General features: G+C 46.2%; 1 protein-coding gene, 1 non-coding gene and 1 pseudogene across 2 annotated transcripts; 1 reads left to right on the top strand and 2 right to left on the bottom strand.

The window, feature by feature from the left end:
* The first annotated feature begins 2,392 nt into the window (after positions 1–2,392).
* Positions 2,393–2,601, top strand: LOC133143281 (U2 spliceosomal RNA; annotated as a pseudogene).
* A 3,401-nt stretch (positions 2,602–6,002) lies between these two features.
* On the bottom strand, positions 6,003–6,084 carry trnas-gcu (transfer RNA serine (anticodon GCU)). Its single transcript has one exon. It is a non-coding gene; the product is annotated as a tRNA-Ser (tRNA).
* A 4,687-nt stretch (positions 6,085–10,771) lies between these two features.
* On the bottom strand, positions 10,772–15,213 carry LOC133142997 (uncharacterized). The gene is made up of 5 exons (XM_061264708.1): positions 14,974–15,213; positions 14,794–14,906; positions 14,658–14,712; positions 14,397–14,498; positions 10,772–14,305 (listed from the first exon to the last, which is right to left on the bottom strand). The coding sequence occupies exons 1-5, from the start codon at positions 14,986–14,988 to the stop codon at positions 13,640–13,642; spliced, it is 951 nt and encodes a 316-aa protein (XP_061120692.1). The 5' UTR covers positions 14,989–15,213; the 3' UTR covers positions 10,772–13,639.
* Between the last annotated feature and the right edge of the window lie 2,936 nt (positions 15,214–18,149).

Genomic DNA, 18,149 nt, shown 5'->3' with positions numbered 1-18,149 from the left:
CTCTTTTACGTTCATATCAACATTTGTGTTTATTTTTTGTGCGTATTTGCTTCGCTTGAGTTCAATATTAGGGGTGTAACGATACATCGATACACATCGATTAATCGATATAATGCTCTACGATTTATTGGCATCGATGCTAAAGGTAAACATCGATTTATATCGCCGTGTTTGACCTCGGACATGAGACGCGACTTTATTTTGAAATCCAGTTCATTGTTGCTTGCTTCCTCTTTCTGGGAGCAGTGCGCCCGGCGTTGTTGTGTTGTGAGCAGAGCACGCAGGTGAAAGGGGAGGCGACAACTAGTACGCGGCTCCTGGGCTGGTGCTATGGCTAGTGTCCAAAAAGACGAGGAAATTTGCTCCCCTTTAGGCTTCAAGTCATTCGTTTGGAAGCACTTTGGATTCCAAAGAAAAGATGGCTCAACGGACAAGACACGTGCAGTTTGTAAATCCTGCCATGCGGTGATCAAATATTCAGGGAGCACAAATCTCGCCGCACATTTAAAGAAAAAACACGACATCAAAGTTCAGTGTTAAAGTAAGCAATTTGTATACTACAATACTCTTGTAATTTCCTAAATAAAGAGTTTGCAGTACCTTGTTGATTTTGCGTATGAATTGTTATAAATCAGGATATTGTTCTATATTTTTTATTAAAAAAAAAAAAAAAAATCGATCGAAGAGCATTATATCGCGATATATCGTGAATGAATCGCAGCAGGCTTTAAGATATCGGCAAATATCGTATCGCAGTTCTTTATATCGATATTATATCGTATCGTGACAAAACCCGTGATTTACACCCCTATTCAATATGGTATTTTGGTCAAACGCGCATGCTCGTGAGGTGAAATCCCGCAAAGGAGGAGGGACAAACAGAGCGACTGGTTTTGCTGTTTTTTTAATGAATGGCGACTGTGACTACGGGGGCCCATTAGGTCCAGAAAAGCTGACACGACGCTTGCCAAAATGGCAAGGAAAAAATGCAAAGCTAAACGAATATATGACGATGAACACAGGATGTTTTTAACAGAGTTAAAGTTGTTTTTTGTTGAACGCTATGGCAAGCCATTCTGCCTGATATGTCGGACGTCATTGGCGCATTTAAAAGCTTCAAATGGTCAGCGCCACTTCAGCTCACTTCATGCCAATATCGATAAGGACTTTGCAAAAGGTACTGAATTTCGCAAGCATAAGTTTGGAGACTTTGAAAAGTCAGGCAGAAAAATAGGTACAGTTTTTCAAAAAAATTACGAAGCATTCAGAGACTGTCACACTTGCATTGTTTCAACTGACTTGGAATATTGCGCGGGCTAAAAAGCCATACAATGAAGTGGAGTTCGTTAAAATATGCCTCAGTGACGTTATTGAAATCCTGTCTCCTGAAAATGACAATTTAAAATGAAAGGTCTGTCCCGCCACACATAGTAAGTGGAAAAACCTATGTTTTTGTTTGTGGAATTTGTTGAACTGAGTTTGTCTGTGTGAGACAATGCACACAATGTTCATTGTCTAAAATGTGGTCTTTGGTCTGTGGTTTTAGTACTGTAGGAGTCAATTTGTCATTATCATGTTGGTGCGTGACATAATAATGTCACACAATAAATTTGGCTGAGCAGAGGTGTGTGTGTGTGTGTGTGTGTGTGCGTGCGTGTGCGTGTGTGTGTGTGTGCGTCTTTGTGTGTGTGTGTGGGGGGAGGGTTCATGTGTGCTCAGGTGTATGATGTGGCTCTTTGCGATGACACAGTAAAAAATGTGGCTTAGTCTCTGACTGGTTGGTTAGCTGCTGTGATAACGTGTGACCTTGTAGTCTTAACTGAGAGCGACTCATATGTGCAAAGGGTGTCATAGAGAAGAGAAAGCTAATAAAGCAAGACAAGGGTTACAGCGATATAACGGCATAGCTAAAGCTACCTAGCTGATCACATGTGCCAAAGAGGCCTATTCTAATAAACCGTTGGTGAGAATGGGTAGACAGGGAAGCCTGTAATGTCATTACTCGTCCCCGGTCACGTCCATGTTGTCATAGTTTTGTCCGTGTGTCTGTGTGCTCACCCCTCCCCTCCTGTGTGCCCATGATCAGTGCGATCATTCTCACCTGCCTCTTGTTACCTGTCTTGTATATTAAGTCCTGTCTGTGTATCACTCCCTGTCGGAGCATTGATGTGTTTGTCACTGTCATGAGGTTTTTTTGGTTCCTGTCTTGGTAATGTCACCCTGTCTTTTTGTCTCACGTCTCTGTTGTTGGTTTTGTTAGTAAGTCTTGTCAGTTTGCCGAGTCTTTTGAGTTTGCTTCAATAAACCGTGGTCCAAGCTGCACTTGGTCACCCCTGCTCCATTTCCACACTCCGTTCGTAACATGTAAGCGAGTCCATCACTCGTATACTCCATCGCTTTTCGGCCTTTTGGCTAAAATCAAGTGTAGTATCTGTTCTTGGGTTTGGGGGATTAAGAGAGCTGACCATAGAAGAGAGAATTTTAACCATAAAAGTGGTGATTTTACCCTTGGTTTTACCAATCAGTTCTGTTTTCATCCCAACAATGAAGGTGCTTTTAGAGTTGGACCGAGCCATTTTTTACTTCATCTGGAAATCCAAGTTAGAGACTGAAGAGGGACACCATGAAGAAAAACAAAAAAAAAGGGAGGAAAAGGAGTGCCGGACTTAAAGCTCTTCTTAAAGCCTCGGAAGCAGATATGTTGCCCTGCACCTGCGAAGCGCGCTCCTTACACCAAATGCACCGAAAAGCCAAGCAATGATACGATTCTGGATGGACTCATACCTCCGGAAACTAAAGCTAATAACCACCGACCAAAGAATTCCTGTGTCTTTTAACCTGCCACCTTCTTATTCCTTAATCAAGAAGTTTTCGAAGAACTTTAAATTAGAGCAAGAAAATAGTGAAATTTTAACAAATCACAGATGTATGATCTCTGTCGTACAGGAGCGAGAAGCGGTGCGTCCAGTGCGCGGGCTTGCATTCGGCGAGCCCGCAACAGTTGTACGCAACGACAACCACCCCGCCCTGTCAAAACAAACTTCGGGACCTGTCATGGATGGTGGCCCATGATGTCCTCCCAGTCAGGTCCGTTATGCACTCTCGGGGCATGTCAGCGCTCTCAACGTGCCCCTGACCTGGCTGTGGCGCCCAGGAGTCAGTGTGGGACCTGCTCTGGTAGTGCAGGGCTGCCATAGACCTGTGGGCGACCTGCAATTCCCCGCAAAGTAAGCGCAGAATGCAGACCTTGTACTCTATGCAGTGACCCCGTTGAAAATCAAGCAAGAAGACTTTACAAAGCAGTTGCTTACCTTTGCTGCCATCAAAGACGCCATGTGGACTTCCAGTAACTTGCTGGTAAGGAAGAACAGACAGATCCCCCCCCCCCCCCAGCCCGTGGCTGTGCTCCAAATGGCTGCAGCAACTCTCACAGCTGCACACGGCAAACCTAGGAGACATCGACCTGGTATTGCAGTACCTCCAGGAACGGTGCACCCCCTCTACTGGTCAAATCAATAGTTCATATGTTAGAAAAACATTTAAATCCGTTCGCTTCATTCTTACAGGATTAAGCAGTCAATTATGACTTGATGGGGTCTGATCTCAATGTAAGATGTTAGGATTTGAGGCTTCCCCACCAAACGGTTTGCAAATAGGTTCATTTCTCGAGGCTTCATGTGCACACAACCCCCCCCCCCCCTTGCTGGTCAAAAGGAGTAATTTATTCCATTAATGAGAATTACACTCACCTTTATATTTTGCTTCATGTAGTCTGATCAAAATGAATAAAACTTCTCTGTATGTGCATGATCCTGGAGCCATGTTGTCTGGGGCTTCATGCCCCTGGTCGGGTCATCCATGGCAAACGGATCCTAGGTGAGGGGGCAGACAAAGCACGGCTCTCACAAGCCCCTTATGAAGAAAAACATAATTGGATTTTGTTTTTCCTCACCCGGACGCGGGTTACCGGGCCCCCCCCTCTGGAGCCAGGCCTGGAGGTGGGGCTCGAAGGCGAGTGTCTGGTGGCCGGGCCTTCGCCCATGGGGCCCGGCCGGGCACAGACCGACAAGGAAACATGGGTCCCCCTTCCCATGGGCTCACCACCTGTGGGAGGGATGAAAGGGGTCGGGTGCAGTGTAAGCTGGGCGGCGGCAAAGGGCAGGGAACTTGGCGGACTGATCCCTGGCTTCAGAAGCTAGCTCTTGGAACATGGAATGTCACCTCTCTGGCTGTAAAGGAGCCCGAGCTGGTGTGCGAGGCAGAAAGGTTCCGACAAGACATGGTCGGACTTGCCTCCACACCCATTTGGGTTCCGGTATAAGCTGGCCCTGGACTCTGTTCCACTCTGGAGTTGCTCACGGTGAGAGCAGGTGTGGGTATACTTATTGCCCTCCGGCTGGGCGCCTGAACATTGGAGTTCACCCCGGTCAACGAGAGACAACCCTAACCTACCTGTGTAGGTGGCTACACCAATGTGGCTACGCAGAACGGGGAAACGAGTTCAGGATCCTAACAGCCTGGAGTATGAAGCTCTTCTGTACCTCTTCCCAGAGGGCAGAGCTCGAACAAAGAGTGAGCAGGGTGACTCACATCACTCACAATCGTGGTCGCCTTGCGGGGGAGATGGGAGGTGTAAATGTCCTTCAAGGAGGGGAGCGAAGCCGTGTTCACTGTGCGCTGCAGGGCCTTCAAGTTGTAGTCAGTGCAGCCGCCACCCCAAACAGCAATACAGCTGGAGAGGACGCTCTCAATGGTGCCGCTGTAAAATGTAGTCATGACGGCCGGAGGAGCGCTCGCTCGCCTGAGTTTCCGCAGGAAGTACAGGCGGCGCTGGGCTTTCTTTGCCAGTGATGCGGTGTTGGTGGACCAGGAGAGATCCTCACTGATGTGCACCCCCAGGAACTTGGCGCTGCTCACTCTCTCCACCACAGCACCGTCGATGGTCAGCGGCAATCCACGCCCCTTTAACGTTCTCATGGCGCTCTCAACTACGTCCGCCTTACAATAACACACACAAACACACACGCACACAAATACACACACACAGCAGTGACCCTCCAATACACATCGATACCAAATGATCAGGTGTTGCTTTCCCGCCTTTTCCGGACAGTATAAAACCTTCTTACCTGGAGATGGAGGATGTTGTTACATCTGCTGAAGTGCCATGTGTACTGACCGCCATTAAACAACCCAAGATCTTGCCAATAAAGAACAAACCGTTACCCCACATCTTAGTTTTCCTGACCCAACAACGGACATCAACAACACGCAACAGCCGTTGATGGAATCGAACCCGCACTTTCTCAACTGTGAAGCGGACATGCTAACCAGTTCTCCACCGAGCCGCCAAAGAGTATAAATATTACAATATTGAGTCAAATACAAACCAGATTACAGATACAATGGAGCCTCGTTTTTTGACCACAATCCGTTCCAGAAGGCTGTTGGAGAACTGAATCGTTCAAATTCCGAATCATGTTTTCCCATTACAAATAATGGGGGGAAAAAACGCCTTTTTAAAGTATTTTTTCATTTGTACATTTTTGTCCGATCGCGCAACTGCAGTGCTTAGCCTTATTGTGACAGAGCGGTCACTAAAATTTAGAAAATATTTTTAAAGTCCTGATGTACTTTCCAAAATTTAAGTGGACCTCAGTGCGCAGGGAGCTTAATTTGGTCCGATCGCGCAACCGCAGCGCGCCGGGCGCTCACTGTTGCATTGCTTTATGAGCACTTTGTGTTTTAGGATGGCTTTACTGATCCCACTTGCTTCCTTTGGAGGCATGATTAGAGCTGTTGCAATCCTCAGAGTAACGAGAATGTAATAAAGAACGGAGTCGGTTGGCATGCGGGTCCTCTCGTGAGGTTCGACAATCGAATTTCGTTCGACATCCGGAGCAAAGAATTCTCGAATTTTTTGTTCAAATATTGATTTGTTCGAGAACCCGGACGTTTGAAAACCGAGGTTCTACTCTGTAAAACAATGTAACTTTAACTTTCGATGAGGATGGGATTTGAACCCATGCGTGCAGAGCACAATGGATTAGCAATCCATCGCCTTAACCTCTCGGCCACCTCGTCTTGCTTGAATAGCGTAGACAACACGTTGTGCCGAGATACTTTTTCAAGATTCAAGATTCAAGAGTTTTTTTATTCGCCATGTTTGAGCGTGCCAAACAAGGAATTTGACTTCGGTAGAAACACACCCTCTGTTCAACATTTAGGTGACTAACAACATTCAGGACATGTGAATAATGCAAAAACAGTGTAGACAAATTCAAGAAGGTGTGAGGAGCAGGATGTTATTGCACAGTAATGTCTCTGAGACTCTATGAGTGGTGTGAGTTCATCAGAGCAACAGCCTGGGGGAAGAAGCTGTCTCTGTGTCTGCTGGTTTTGGCGTACCGAGCTCTATAACGCCGTCCGGAGGGGAGTAGTTCAAACAGACTGCAACCCGGGTGAGAAGGGTCTGTAGAGATGTTCCTTGCCCGATTCCTGGTCCTGGACAGGTACAAGTCTTGGATAGATGGGAGGTTGATTCCAATGATCTTTTCTGCAGTTCTTATTGTCCGTTGTAGTCTGTGCTTGTCTTGTTTGGAGGCCGATCCAAACCAGACAGTGATGGAGATGCAGAGGACAGACTGGATGATGGCAGTGTAGAAGGTCTTCAGAAGCTCTCGCGGCAGGTTGAACTTCTTGAGCTGTCTCAGGAAGTACAGCCTCTGCTGGGCCTTCTTCCGGACAGAGTCTATGTGGCCGGTCCATTTCAGGTCCCGAGAGATTGTGGTTCCCAGGAACTTGAAGGTGTCTGTGGAAAGAATAGTATTACTGCGGATAGTGAGGGGTAAAAGTGGTGAAGGGTCTCGCCTGAAATCCACTGTCATCTCCACGGTCTTGAGCGGGTTCAGCTCCAGATGGTTTTGACTGCACCAGTGGACCAGCCGCTCCACCTCCTGTCTGTACGCAGTCTCATCACCGTCCTGGATCAGTCCGATGAGAGTGGTGTCGTCTGCATACTTCAGGAGCTTCACACGAGAGTCACCTGAGGAGAAATCATTGGTGTAGAGGGAGAAGAGCAGTGGGGAGAGGACGCACCCCTGAGGGGCTCCAGTGTTGGTGGTCCGGGTGTCAGATGTGATGCCCCCCAGCCTCACACGCTGTCTCCTGTTGGTCAGGAAGCTGGTGATCCACTGACAGGTGGAGGTTGGCACCGCAAGCTGGATGAGCTTCTGTTGGAGGATGTCAGGGGCGATGGTGTTGAACGCCGAGCTGAAGTCCACGAACAGGATCCTGGCGTACGTTCCTGGGGTGTCCAGGTGGTGCAGGATGTAGTGCAGTCCCATGTTGACCGCATCATCCACTGACCTGTTTGCCCGGTAGGCAAACTGGAGGGGGTCAAGCAGGGGGCCCGTGACCTCCTTCAGGTGGTTCAGCACTAGCCTCTCGAACGATTTCATGACCACAGATGTCAGTGCGACGGGTCTATAGTCATTCAGACCTGTGATGGCGGGCTTCTTGGCTACTGGAACGATGGTGGAGCTCTTGAAGCACGAGGGCACCTCACACAGCTCCAGAGAACGGTTGAAGATCCGTGCAAAGGTGGGCGCCAGCTGCTCAGCGCAGACTTTCAAGCAGGAAGGTGACACGCCGTCTGGGCCCGGTGCCTTCCTGGTCTTTTGTCTCCGGAACATCTGGCGCACTTCCTCCTCGCGGACCTGGAGTGCGGGCGCGGCCTCTGCAAGAGAGTGAGTGGGTGACAACGATGATAGAGGTGTGGACAGAGCAGTTGTGGGGAAAGGTGAGTATGTAGATTGTGTTGCAGGAGGTCCCGTTGTGTGGGAGGACCGATCAAACCTGCAGTAGAACTTGTTTAGCTGGTTAGCAAGTCTTGGGCTCTCTACAGGACGGGTGGTTCGTTTCTTGTAGCCCGTGATGCTCTGCAGACCTTTCCACACCGTTGAGGGATCAGGATTGGCAGAGAGGTGTCTCTTCAGGTTCTCCCCGTAACACCTCCTGGCTTTCCTGACCTCTTGGTTCAGCGCGTTTCTGGTCTGCCTGAACAGCTCGCGGTCGCCACTTCTGTAGGCCTCCTCCTTGACTTTGCGCAGCCTCCTGAGGTTCGGTGTAAACCAAGGTTTGTCGTTGTTGTACGTGCAGAAGGTCTTAGTCTGCACACACAGATCCTCACAAAAACTGATGTATGATGTGACAGTGTCAGTGAGTTCATGCAAGTCTGAAGTTGCAGCTTCGAAAGCTCCCCAATCGGTGCAGTCAAAGCAGGCTTGGAGGTCCTGCCTTGACTCCACTGTCCACTTCCTCACAGTCCTCACCACAGGCTTAGAAGTTTTTAGTTTCTGCCTGTAGGCCGGGATCAGATGAATTAGACAGTGGTCCGATAGTCCTAAAGCTGCACGAGCCGCAGAGTGGTATGCATCCTTGATCACGGTGTAGCAGTGGTCCAGAGTCTGTGCCCCTCTGGTGGGACACGTTACGTGCTGTCTGTATCTGGGGAGTTCGTGTGCGAGGTTCGCCCTGTTAAGATCACCTAGAACAATGATTAGTGAATTTGGTAGAAGTTTCTCCATGTCTGTTACCTGGTCAGCCAGCATCTGCGTGGCTTCACTCGGACGTGCGTGTGGTGGAATGTAAACAGCCGCCATGACAATCGAGGAGAACTCCCGTGGTGAATAGAACGGCCGGCAGTTTATGAAAAGTGTTTCTAGGAGAGGGCTGCAAAACTCTTTCAACACCGTGACTTCAGTACACCAACGTTCATTAATGTAGAAACAGACACCACCTCCCTTTGATTTTCCGGAGAGCTCCGCGCTGCGATCTGCTCGCACTAGCTTGAACCCGGCTAGCTCCACGGCGTGGTGGGGGGTTCGTTCGCTAAGCCACGTTTCCACAAAGCACAGCGCGGCGGATCCGCTGAAGTCCGTGTTCCTTGAAGTGAGGAGCAGCAGTTCATCCATCTTGTTCGCCAGGGAGCGGACATTCGCCAGATGAATTGACGGTAGGGCAGAACGGAACCCTTTCTGCCTCAGCCTTACGAGTGCGCCGGCTCGCTTACCGCGCCGCCGTCGTCGCGCTAGCTTGTGCGCTAGCTTGTACAGCACCGCCGCTCCGGCTAGAATCTCCGACAAACAGTCTGAATCGGAGAGAACAGGAGAGAAAGTACCAGAAGAAGTCTGTCCGATGTTTAACAGAGCTTCTCTGGTAAAAGTGATCCGGGATGGGCAGCAAAGGACACAGAAAACACACAAAATAAGACAAATAAACAGAGAGCGACTCACCGTGGCTGCCATCCGCGGCGCCATCATGATCCCAGCCCATCATGATCCCAGCCTTTTTGTGAAAATCCGACGAGTGTGATATGAAATGCTGAGTGGAGAGCACAATGGATAAATATCTCAGCCATCGCATCTCATGCATGAGTTGTATGGGCGACATGATATGGCATGTACGGGGTAGTATAAACTACAAGGTAAAATGATACGATACTTTAGATGTGAAATGAAGAAGAGCTAAGCCACAAAAGAAGTGACACTGTCAGCAAAGAAAAAAAATGTTTCAATGTTGTCTCACCCCAAATCTTTGGGATCATCGGCTCTGCGCAGTTGGATAGTTCCACTAACATTTTAACATCAACATTCTTTCATGGTCTGCCTGGGTATCTCGGCTGAAGATCCTAAAGAAAAGAACCTAAATTTCTTGTATGCTATTGCATGACTGTATAGCCTCCGGCCGTCATGACTACATTTTACCGTGGCACCATTGCGTCCTCTCCAGCTGTATTTGCTGTTTGGGGTGGCGGCTGCACTGACTACAACTTGAAGGCCCTGCAGCACACAGTGAACACGGCTCGTAAGATTATTGGTGCTTCACTCCCCTCCTTGAAAGACATTTACATCTCCCATCTCACCCGCAAGGCGACCACGATTGTGAGTGATGTGAGTCACCCCGCTCACTCTTTGTTTGATCTTCTGCTCTCTGGGAAGAGGTATAGGAGCCTGCACTCCCGCACCTGACCTTGACTTTTGTGGCCGTAGCATCCCCGGAACGAATTTGGGTCATGGCGTATTTAAATTACCTTGCTGAATTTGTCCGTTGTTCACTGTTAGACGCAGAGACCACTGCTCCAGCAGAAGAAGCCGAAACCCTGCAAACAGCAACCACAGAATCATCTCAACCACTAGACCGGACCCAGACCGACCCTCTATCGCCTACAGCCGCCGGTACGGAGACCAACCAAGCTCAGCAGCTCCCAGACGCTTCAGACCCCCCCACCTCTCCAACTCCAGAAACCCATCACCCCTCCTCCTCTCATCCACCCCCCACACCTCACCCTCCACACCCCCAGAAACCCACTATCATTATAGCATTAGCCATCCGCAATTTCCTATGAGCCTCATCTCGCAATCTCCCATGAGCCTCAGCAAAGTGTAAACAATCGCTTTTCTCAAACGATCTCCTATAAAATGATCAGAACTGACTAAAGTTCGATCTAACGCATTGGTACTACTTACCTATGTTTCCCTTCCATATCGATCCGTAGATTTACTCAAAACATGAACAGAGCAGCCTATTTTGACATGAAATAGCCTCGCGCGTATAGCAGCTATCGTTATAGCATTAGCCATCCGCAATTTTCTATGAGCCTCAGCTCGCAATCTCCCATGAGCCTCAGCAAAGTGTAAACAATCGCGTTTCTCAAACGATCTCCTATAAAATGATCAGAACTGACTAAAGTTTGATCTAACGCATTGGTACTACTTACCTATGTTTCCCTTCCATATCGATCCGTATATTTACTCGAAACATTAACGCAGCAGCCTATTTTGAAATGAAATAGCCTCGCGGGTACAACAGCTATTCGGTGACGCCCCCTGACTACAGTTACCGTAACGTTGGGAAGCGATGCAACCTTGTAATTTACTAGTCGTACTAAAACGTACTAAAACATTTTGGGAGAGCACTGTGTACAACCAGTATGGATCAACAAATTCATCACTTAATCCATATATAAGGCGCATCGGACTATAAGGCGCACTGTCGACTTTTGATAAAAAATTAGGTTTTTAGGTGCGCCTTATAGGGCGGAAAATACCGTAAATGCTATGCTTTGCTTCACCTGCTTTCAATAATTTGTTTTGTAAAGCACTTTGAATTGCCTCTGTGTATGAAATGTGCTATATAAAAGCGAAACCAGGTGACTGGGTCTTCATCAAAGTAATCCAGTAATATCCAGCTCAGTGGCTATCCAGCTCAGTGGCCTAGTGGTAGAGTGTCCGCCCTGAGACCGGAAGGTTGTGGGTTCAAACCCCGGCCGGGTCATACCAAAGACTATAAAAATGGGACCCATTGCTTCCCTGCTTGGCACTCAGCATTAAGGGTTGGAATTGGGGGGTTAGATCACCAACTGATTCCCGAGCGCGGCACCGCTGCTGCTCACTGCTCCCCTCTCCCCCAGGGGATGGATTAAAATCACACGGGGATGGGTTAAATGCAGAGGACAAATTTCACCACACCCAGGTGTGTGTGTGACGATCATTGGGACTATAATCAAAAGAAAAACGTGGTCTTCACCCCGGTGGGAGGGACCATTCCGAATCCTACTCGCCACACCCACAGCTGTCAAGATTGCAGAAAGACCCAGCTGGATACATCTCAGCCACTGTAAGCTGCAGAGAGTGCTTAGCTCCTAGGCCCCGGTCAGGGCGAAGTCTGGCTACAAAGGGGGTGTCAATTATAGTTTGACATACAATCAAACTAAATCTTATGTATGTTCCATCATGCCACGATCAAGTCAACAGCCTGTCCTACATGCCCGACCCATGCCGGAGAAAGATGCATGGTGTTTCGCAATACTAAGGGCTTTTGGGTTCAATCCCCTCAAAGGACTCAGACGGTCGGGAACTACTGAGGCACAACTAGCCGCCTATCCCTGTTGCAACCATCTCAAAGCCATTCACAATAGTGTCAAGAATTTCTGTCGTCACATCCGCACCAGTGACTCTCGAAGTGAGTGAAACCATCTCACATCACATCTCCTGTGCTTCCGACGAAGACGTGTTGATGGAATAAAGGTGGGAGAAACAAAACGCTGCATCACCACCTCACTTCTAGAACCTACCGACGAGACCTTGATGTATACCACAGAAACAATCAAACAAGTCCTAGCAGGAGGCAAAAATCCCCACTCTATCATCGAACGGGGATGGTGGCTCTGTGGTCGCCGAGGCTACGCAGTCCTTCCAGGACGATGGGATGGCACATGTGCCCCCGTATATGTGTCAGATCACACTGTGTTCCTCAGTCTGACACATATTCAGGAACATCATCAGCGAAAGACACGTGCAGCTGTTGCTCCCACCCTCCGACCCTACAACAGTGTCTGGGGCTCAGACGTACCAGATGAATACAAGCTTTGGAGCACAGGACAAAAGGTGGCACTCACACTCTTCCCACAGGCGGGTGTGGCTAAGACTATTCTCCGGATAGAGACTATGGACTACATGTTGAAGACCTTTGCCAATTTTACTCTAGAGGCCCTTACAGGTTACCAGTCGGAACTGCAAGCCCTGAGACTAATGGCACTACAGTCCCGAATGGTTTTGGACCTCCTGACTGCCGAAAAAGGAGGTGTGTGTGAAATAGTTGGTACCTCCTGTTGTACCTACATCCCAGGAGAAAATGACACCCACATCGAGTATGCTCTACAAGGACTTCGGAACCTCCGTAGGGCTATGTCCCAGGACGAAACTCCAGCCAAGGATGGCCATCCCTTTTGGTGGCTGTTTTATGGCGATTGGAGGCAACTTCTCTTGAAAGTCGCAGTTCTTTTAGTTGCCATACTGTTATTTCTCTGTATTTTTAGATCATGCATCATTCCTTGTATTCGTCACATGATGACTAAGATGTTGACATCAGCCTTTGCTGTCCAGAATGTCATGTTGGTCCAGCGTGAACAAGATGAGTGGGACCACCTTGCGTAGATCGCCTACCTATTTGTTTTCTTTTTGATGGTCCAGAACAAAATACATTCCATTATGACGAACATGGCCAAAGCCGAATGGAGAGCTGTAGTTCTGATAAACTCTGGAATGTAAACTTTCATACTTTTTGATGTTACTATACTATATCGTGTAGGCATATACTCATTTATACACATATGTAGTTATTAGTTGATGTTTTGTTTTCCCATGAATTCCAATGTTAAACAGGGGGGAATGTTGGGAAAAATATACTTTTTATCATTGGATTCTATGTATCTACTTATGTGTGCAAGATTCTCCGCAGCATGTGACAGTTTGGCCTTGTAATAATGACTTGGGAGCAGATGGCTGGCTAAGGAGCTCATGTATGGAGTCACGAGCCACGCTATACAATGAGACCCATAGTTAGCTAGCCATGAACAGATCATGAGGTTGTAATGGGATGGCCGAAGCAGACAAACATCTTATTTAAGTAGAAGTCATGAGAACTCCAACAGAGGTATCCATCCCATGAGCACTAAGACTACGTCTTTTGTCTTGCTAAAGTCATGAGACGACCATACCGCTTCTGTCCTAATAGTATCGCTGTTGCACGGTGGTCATGAGATGTAATTGTGGAATGTCCTTCCCGGATAAAGAAGCTATGCATTCATGTACATGTACACTTGCCCCTTTGTTTGTTCCTCAATAAAAGGCACGACCAAACTGAAGGAAGGGCGCAGATCCCAACCACACTCGCTGTGTCTGGGATTGAGCCCATCTTCAGATGATCGCTCGCCAAAAGAGATATATCCTGCCTCTGAGATTCTTTTCAGAAAAATGTTGTGAACCCAACAGGTTCCATCATAGTCCATGGTGTCGTAGTTTACAGAGCCCTCAACAAACCTTTGGAACAAGTTTTGGGTTATGTCGCAAGCGGCGGCAGTGCAGAAGCAGCAGAGTTGACCTTGTGCCACGTATTGACGCAAGACTGGGATCGGACCCAGAGCGTTGACCAGCATCATGCCGATGGCCTTGCTGGCATTGGCAGATCTTTGCGGCAAAGTCGCGCTGATGGTTTTCTCTTTGGCGGGTGGCCCCAGCTCCTCCAGAAGCTTGTTCAGAGTCGTTTCTATGATACGCAGCACCAGGGACCTAGTAGCACTGTGGAACAGTGGGCAAAGATCTAGTCTTTCTGCCATGGTCATCTGGGTCTTGTTCAGTAACATCAGAAGCTTGTTGCAAAGTTGGCTGAGGAAAGCCTCTGTGTCTCGTTCGGCTTGAGGCAGCAGTAGTATCCAGAACTTTCGGAGGCCTTCAAGCGTGACCTTGGGAAGACAAAAAAAAATGAGATAGTTAAGCCACTGAATTGCTGCATGGTTCATTTAGGGCGGGAAATAATTGACCTTCCTACCGTACCTTCCTACTGAGCAATCGCGATAGGCGTGCCTCTTCCGTTAGTTCCATGTAGACTTCAGCCTGAAGCTTATTCAAGTTTAGGATCCGTGTTATTGTCCAGGCCTGGAAACGGCGTCACAATTTTTTTAATCCATAAGTTATTTTTTTTCAGTAGTTCAAATGTACAAAGTGAATCTACAGACTTTTATATCCCCACATAAATTGATCAAATATTTACAGCACTGGATTAGTTTTACTTTCTTTCAACTTTTCAGGACTTACCACTTGAATCATCTGAAGCATTCTGGGATCTACACTCTTTTCCATCTCCTTGTACCTATCAAATTTACACAAATAGTTAATTCATTTTGGGTGAATTAATGAAAATATGTTTTAATATTGTATATATTCCACCCACTCTTGCTGGAATTGTCTTTTCTTTATCAACCACGCCTTCATGTCTTTCGGCAACAGGCACGGTGGGACTCGGTTTTCCATGGCCAGGAGCACAAACTGCCTCATGAAAATTTTCTGTATATTCAAAGACAAAACATATTGATAGATTGAAGTATTAAGATATCATTTCTAAATCTTTTACCTCTGCAGTGGCCATTCGGTGCTCCCTCGCTGATGAAGAAGTCGTTTTGAGGAGTTCTTCAAGCAGGTTGAAAGAATCCTCGGTGAAGTAGCATCTATGGACACACTGATGGTCAAATAAATAAAATGATGTAGTTAACTTTAGCCCAAAGTCACCAAACCAAATAACACTAGACTAATTTTGTTGCAGTTAATAAAATACAAGCTTTTAATAAAAAAAAAAAATCACATTCAACTACCGTTTTTTTCCGTGTATAGTGCGCCCCCATGTATAATACGCACCCTAAAAATGGCATGCTGATGCTGGAAAAAAGCCTGTACCCATGTATAATACGCACCCAATTTTTATGATTTTTTTTTATGAATTCTTTTTTTTTTTCTTTTTTTTTTTTTAAGTCCCAATGATCGTCACACACGCAGGGAGGCAATGGGTCCCATTTTTATAGTCTTTGGTATGGTCTTAACTAGGCTGGATGTAATTTTCTTTGTTGCCGTTGATTTCTCCGACTGCCCATAAACGCACCACCGCGCTCCGTGCGCGCACGGGAAAGAGGCGTGCGGACGTGAAAAAGGCGGCTCTGTATGGGAGAGACGTTGAAGAGGAATAAAAACACCCTTGGAAACCAAAACTTGGTGATTTCAAGTTTCATTTCGAGGGACAGTTGTCACGTCTCGTCCCCAGTTTTGCTATGTGTCTAGGTTGCCATAGTTTCTGTTCGCGTCGCCCCTCTCTTCCTGTGTCACCTCAATCAATGTAACGTGTTTTGTATTTAAGTCCTGTCTGCCCCTCGCTCACCGTCGGATCATTGCATGTGTTACTGTCATGATGTCTGGTTGCTTTCTGTTCCTGTCTTTGGTAATGTCACCCTGTCTTTTTGTTCCACGACTTTGTCGGTCAGTCCTGTTGTTGGTTTTGTTTTCTAAAAAAAAAAAAAAAAAAATTTAAAAAATAAATTAAAAATGTTTTGTACCCATGTATAATGCGCACCACAGATTTTAGGAAAATAAATTCGTTAAATTTTGCGCACTATACACGGAAAAAAACGGTAAAACAATTATGAATATTTAATACTATCACTTGAGGAATGTTTAATAGACTTGAGGCAATTATTGTCATCCATGCACTTTTACGATGCAACGCATGACATCCTCTGTCGTCGTACCGTAGCACACCACATACACGTTCCCAAGAGTGGGAGTTTTTTCGGTGTGTGCCGGTGTTGTCATAGTAGACCACATGGCAGACATCTTCTAAATTTATGACCCTGCGTTTCATTGCAGCTCGCCAGCACAGTCGCTTGATGCAACTGTAATATATACTCAGCGGCTACTTTATTAGGTAAACCTGCCTGAGCAAATTTTGCCAGGACAAGAGTAAAAATACTCTCTAATAATCTAATCTAATAATGCACTTTTAATAGTTGAACCCGAAACTCATTTAGGACATGTCCTCTCTGCATTGTGAGATGACAATGAACAAAATTAAAAATAAAGAATTAAGTGAAAATGAAAAAATATTAAGAAATGGAAAATTAATTTCAAATAATGTATAGAAGGAAAAACAAGATTAGAATATATATTACAAAATAAAACTAAAAATGATACAAAATATTTAAATTTTAAAATAGCAAAATAAATGTGGGGATAGATTAAAAATATAAATAATATCTATTTCAAATATAATAAAACATTTTTTTTCACTTTTATTTTTGTTTTTAAATATATATACTAAACAATTCAATTATTAGTTTTTGTTTCACTTTCATTTGTTTTGGTTTTCAATAGTTCTATTTTCACTCAAAAAAAATACCATCTTAAGACAACAAATTTAAAAAACACACAAGAGTCATTTGATGTCAAACCATTTTATTAAGACTAATAAACAAATGTACAAAAAGTAAGAAAGAGAATATAAAATATCTAAGAAATTCCAAGTCCATCAATTCCTTCTTCCGCATTAAACAGCGGCGAAGAATCATAAAGAGTTTTACTCTTCGTTCAGGTAGACCATTTGCACAATGGCACTCAGGACACTGTTTCGTGCAGTGACAAAGGTTCCATCATAGTCCATGGTGTCGTAGTTTACAGAGCCCTCAAACCTTTGGAACAAGTTTTGGGTTATGTCGCAAGCGGCGGCAGTGCAGAAGCAGCAGAGTTGACCTTGTGCCACGTATTGACGCAAGACTGGGATCGGACCCAGAGCGTTGACCAGCATCATGCCGATGGCCTTGCTGGCATTGGCAGATCTTTGCGGCAAAGTCGCGCTGATGGTTTTCTCTTTGGCGGGTGGCTCCAGCTCCTCCAGAAGCTTGTTCAGAGTCGTTTCTATGATACGCAGCATCAAGGACCTAGTAGCACTGTGGAACAGTGGGCAAAGATCTAGTCTTTCTGCCATGGTCATCTGGGTCTTGTTCAGTAACATCAGAAGCTTGCTGCAAAGTTGGCTGAGGAAAGCCTCGGTGTCTCGTTCGACTTGAGGCAGCAGTAGTATCCAGAACTTTCGGAGGCCTTCAAGCGTGACCTTGGGAAGACAAAAAAAAAAGAAGATAGTTAAGCCACTGAATTGCTGCATGGTTCATTTAGGGCGGGAAATAATTGACCTTCCTACCGTACCTTCCTACTGAGCAATCGCGATAGGCGTGCCTCTTTCGTTAGTTCCATGTAGACTTCAGCCTGAAGCTTATTGAAGTTTAGGATCCGTATTATTGTCCAGGCCTGGAAACGGCATCACAATTTTTTTAATCCATAAATTATTTTTTTTCAGTAGTTCAAATGTACAAAGTGAATCTACAGACTTTTATATCCCCACATAAATTGATCAAATATTTACAGCATCTGCATTAGTTTTACTTTCTTTCAACTTTTCAGGACTTACCACTTGAATCATCTGAAGTATTGTCAGGTTTATTTCGCTGACTGAATAAGTGAATAGAAGAGCAACAGCAAACAAACCACAAGTGAGACAGAATATTAAGTCTTTTCTCGCGAGGAGTGCAGTACAGACATCTTGAGAAAATCTCTACACACACTAAAAATCTGTAGGCACTCCCGCTCTTTTTATTTGGATTTGCCCTACCCACAGTGTGAGACACTAGGTGTTTACATACTGATAAGAACATCTGGGAAGAGGAGTTTGGGTGGACTGGATACAAAAGAAAAACCCTTTGACCTCTAGTT

This window comes from Syngnathus typhle, linkage group LG18 (assembly GCF_033458585.1).
Source record: "Syngnathus typhle isolate RoL2023-S1 ecotype Sweden linkage group LG18, RoL_Styp_1.0, whole genome shotgun sequence".
Taxonomy (NCBI): Eukaryota; Metazoa; Chordata; class Actinopteri; order Syngnathiformes; family Syngnathidae; genus Syngnathus; species Syngnathus typhle.
The sequence above is the reverse complement of the archived record's forward strand: the minus strand, read 5'-3'. Positions and strand labels throughout refer to the sequence as shown.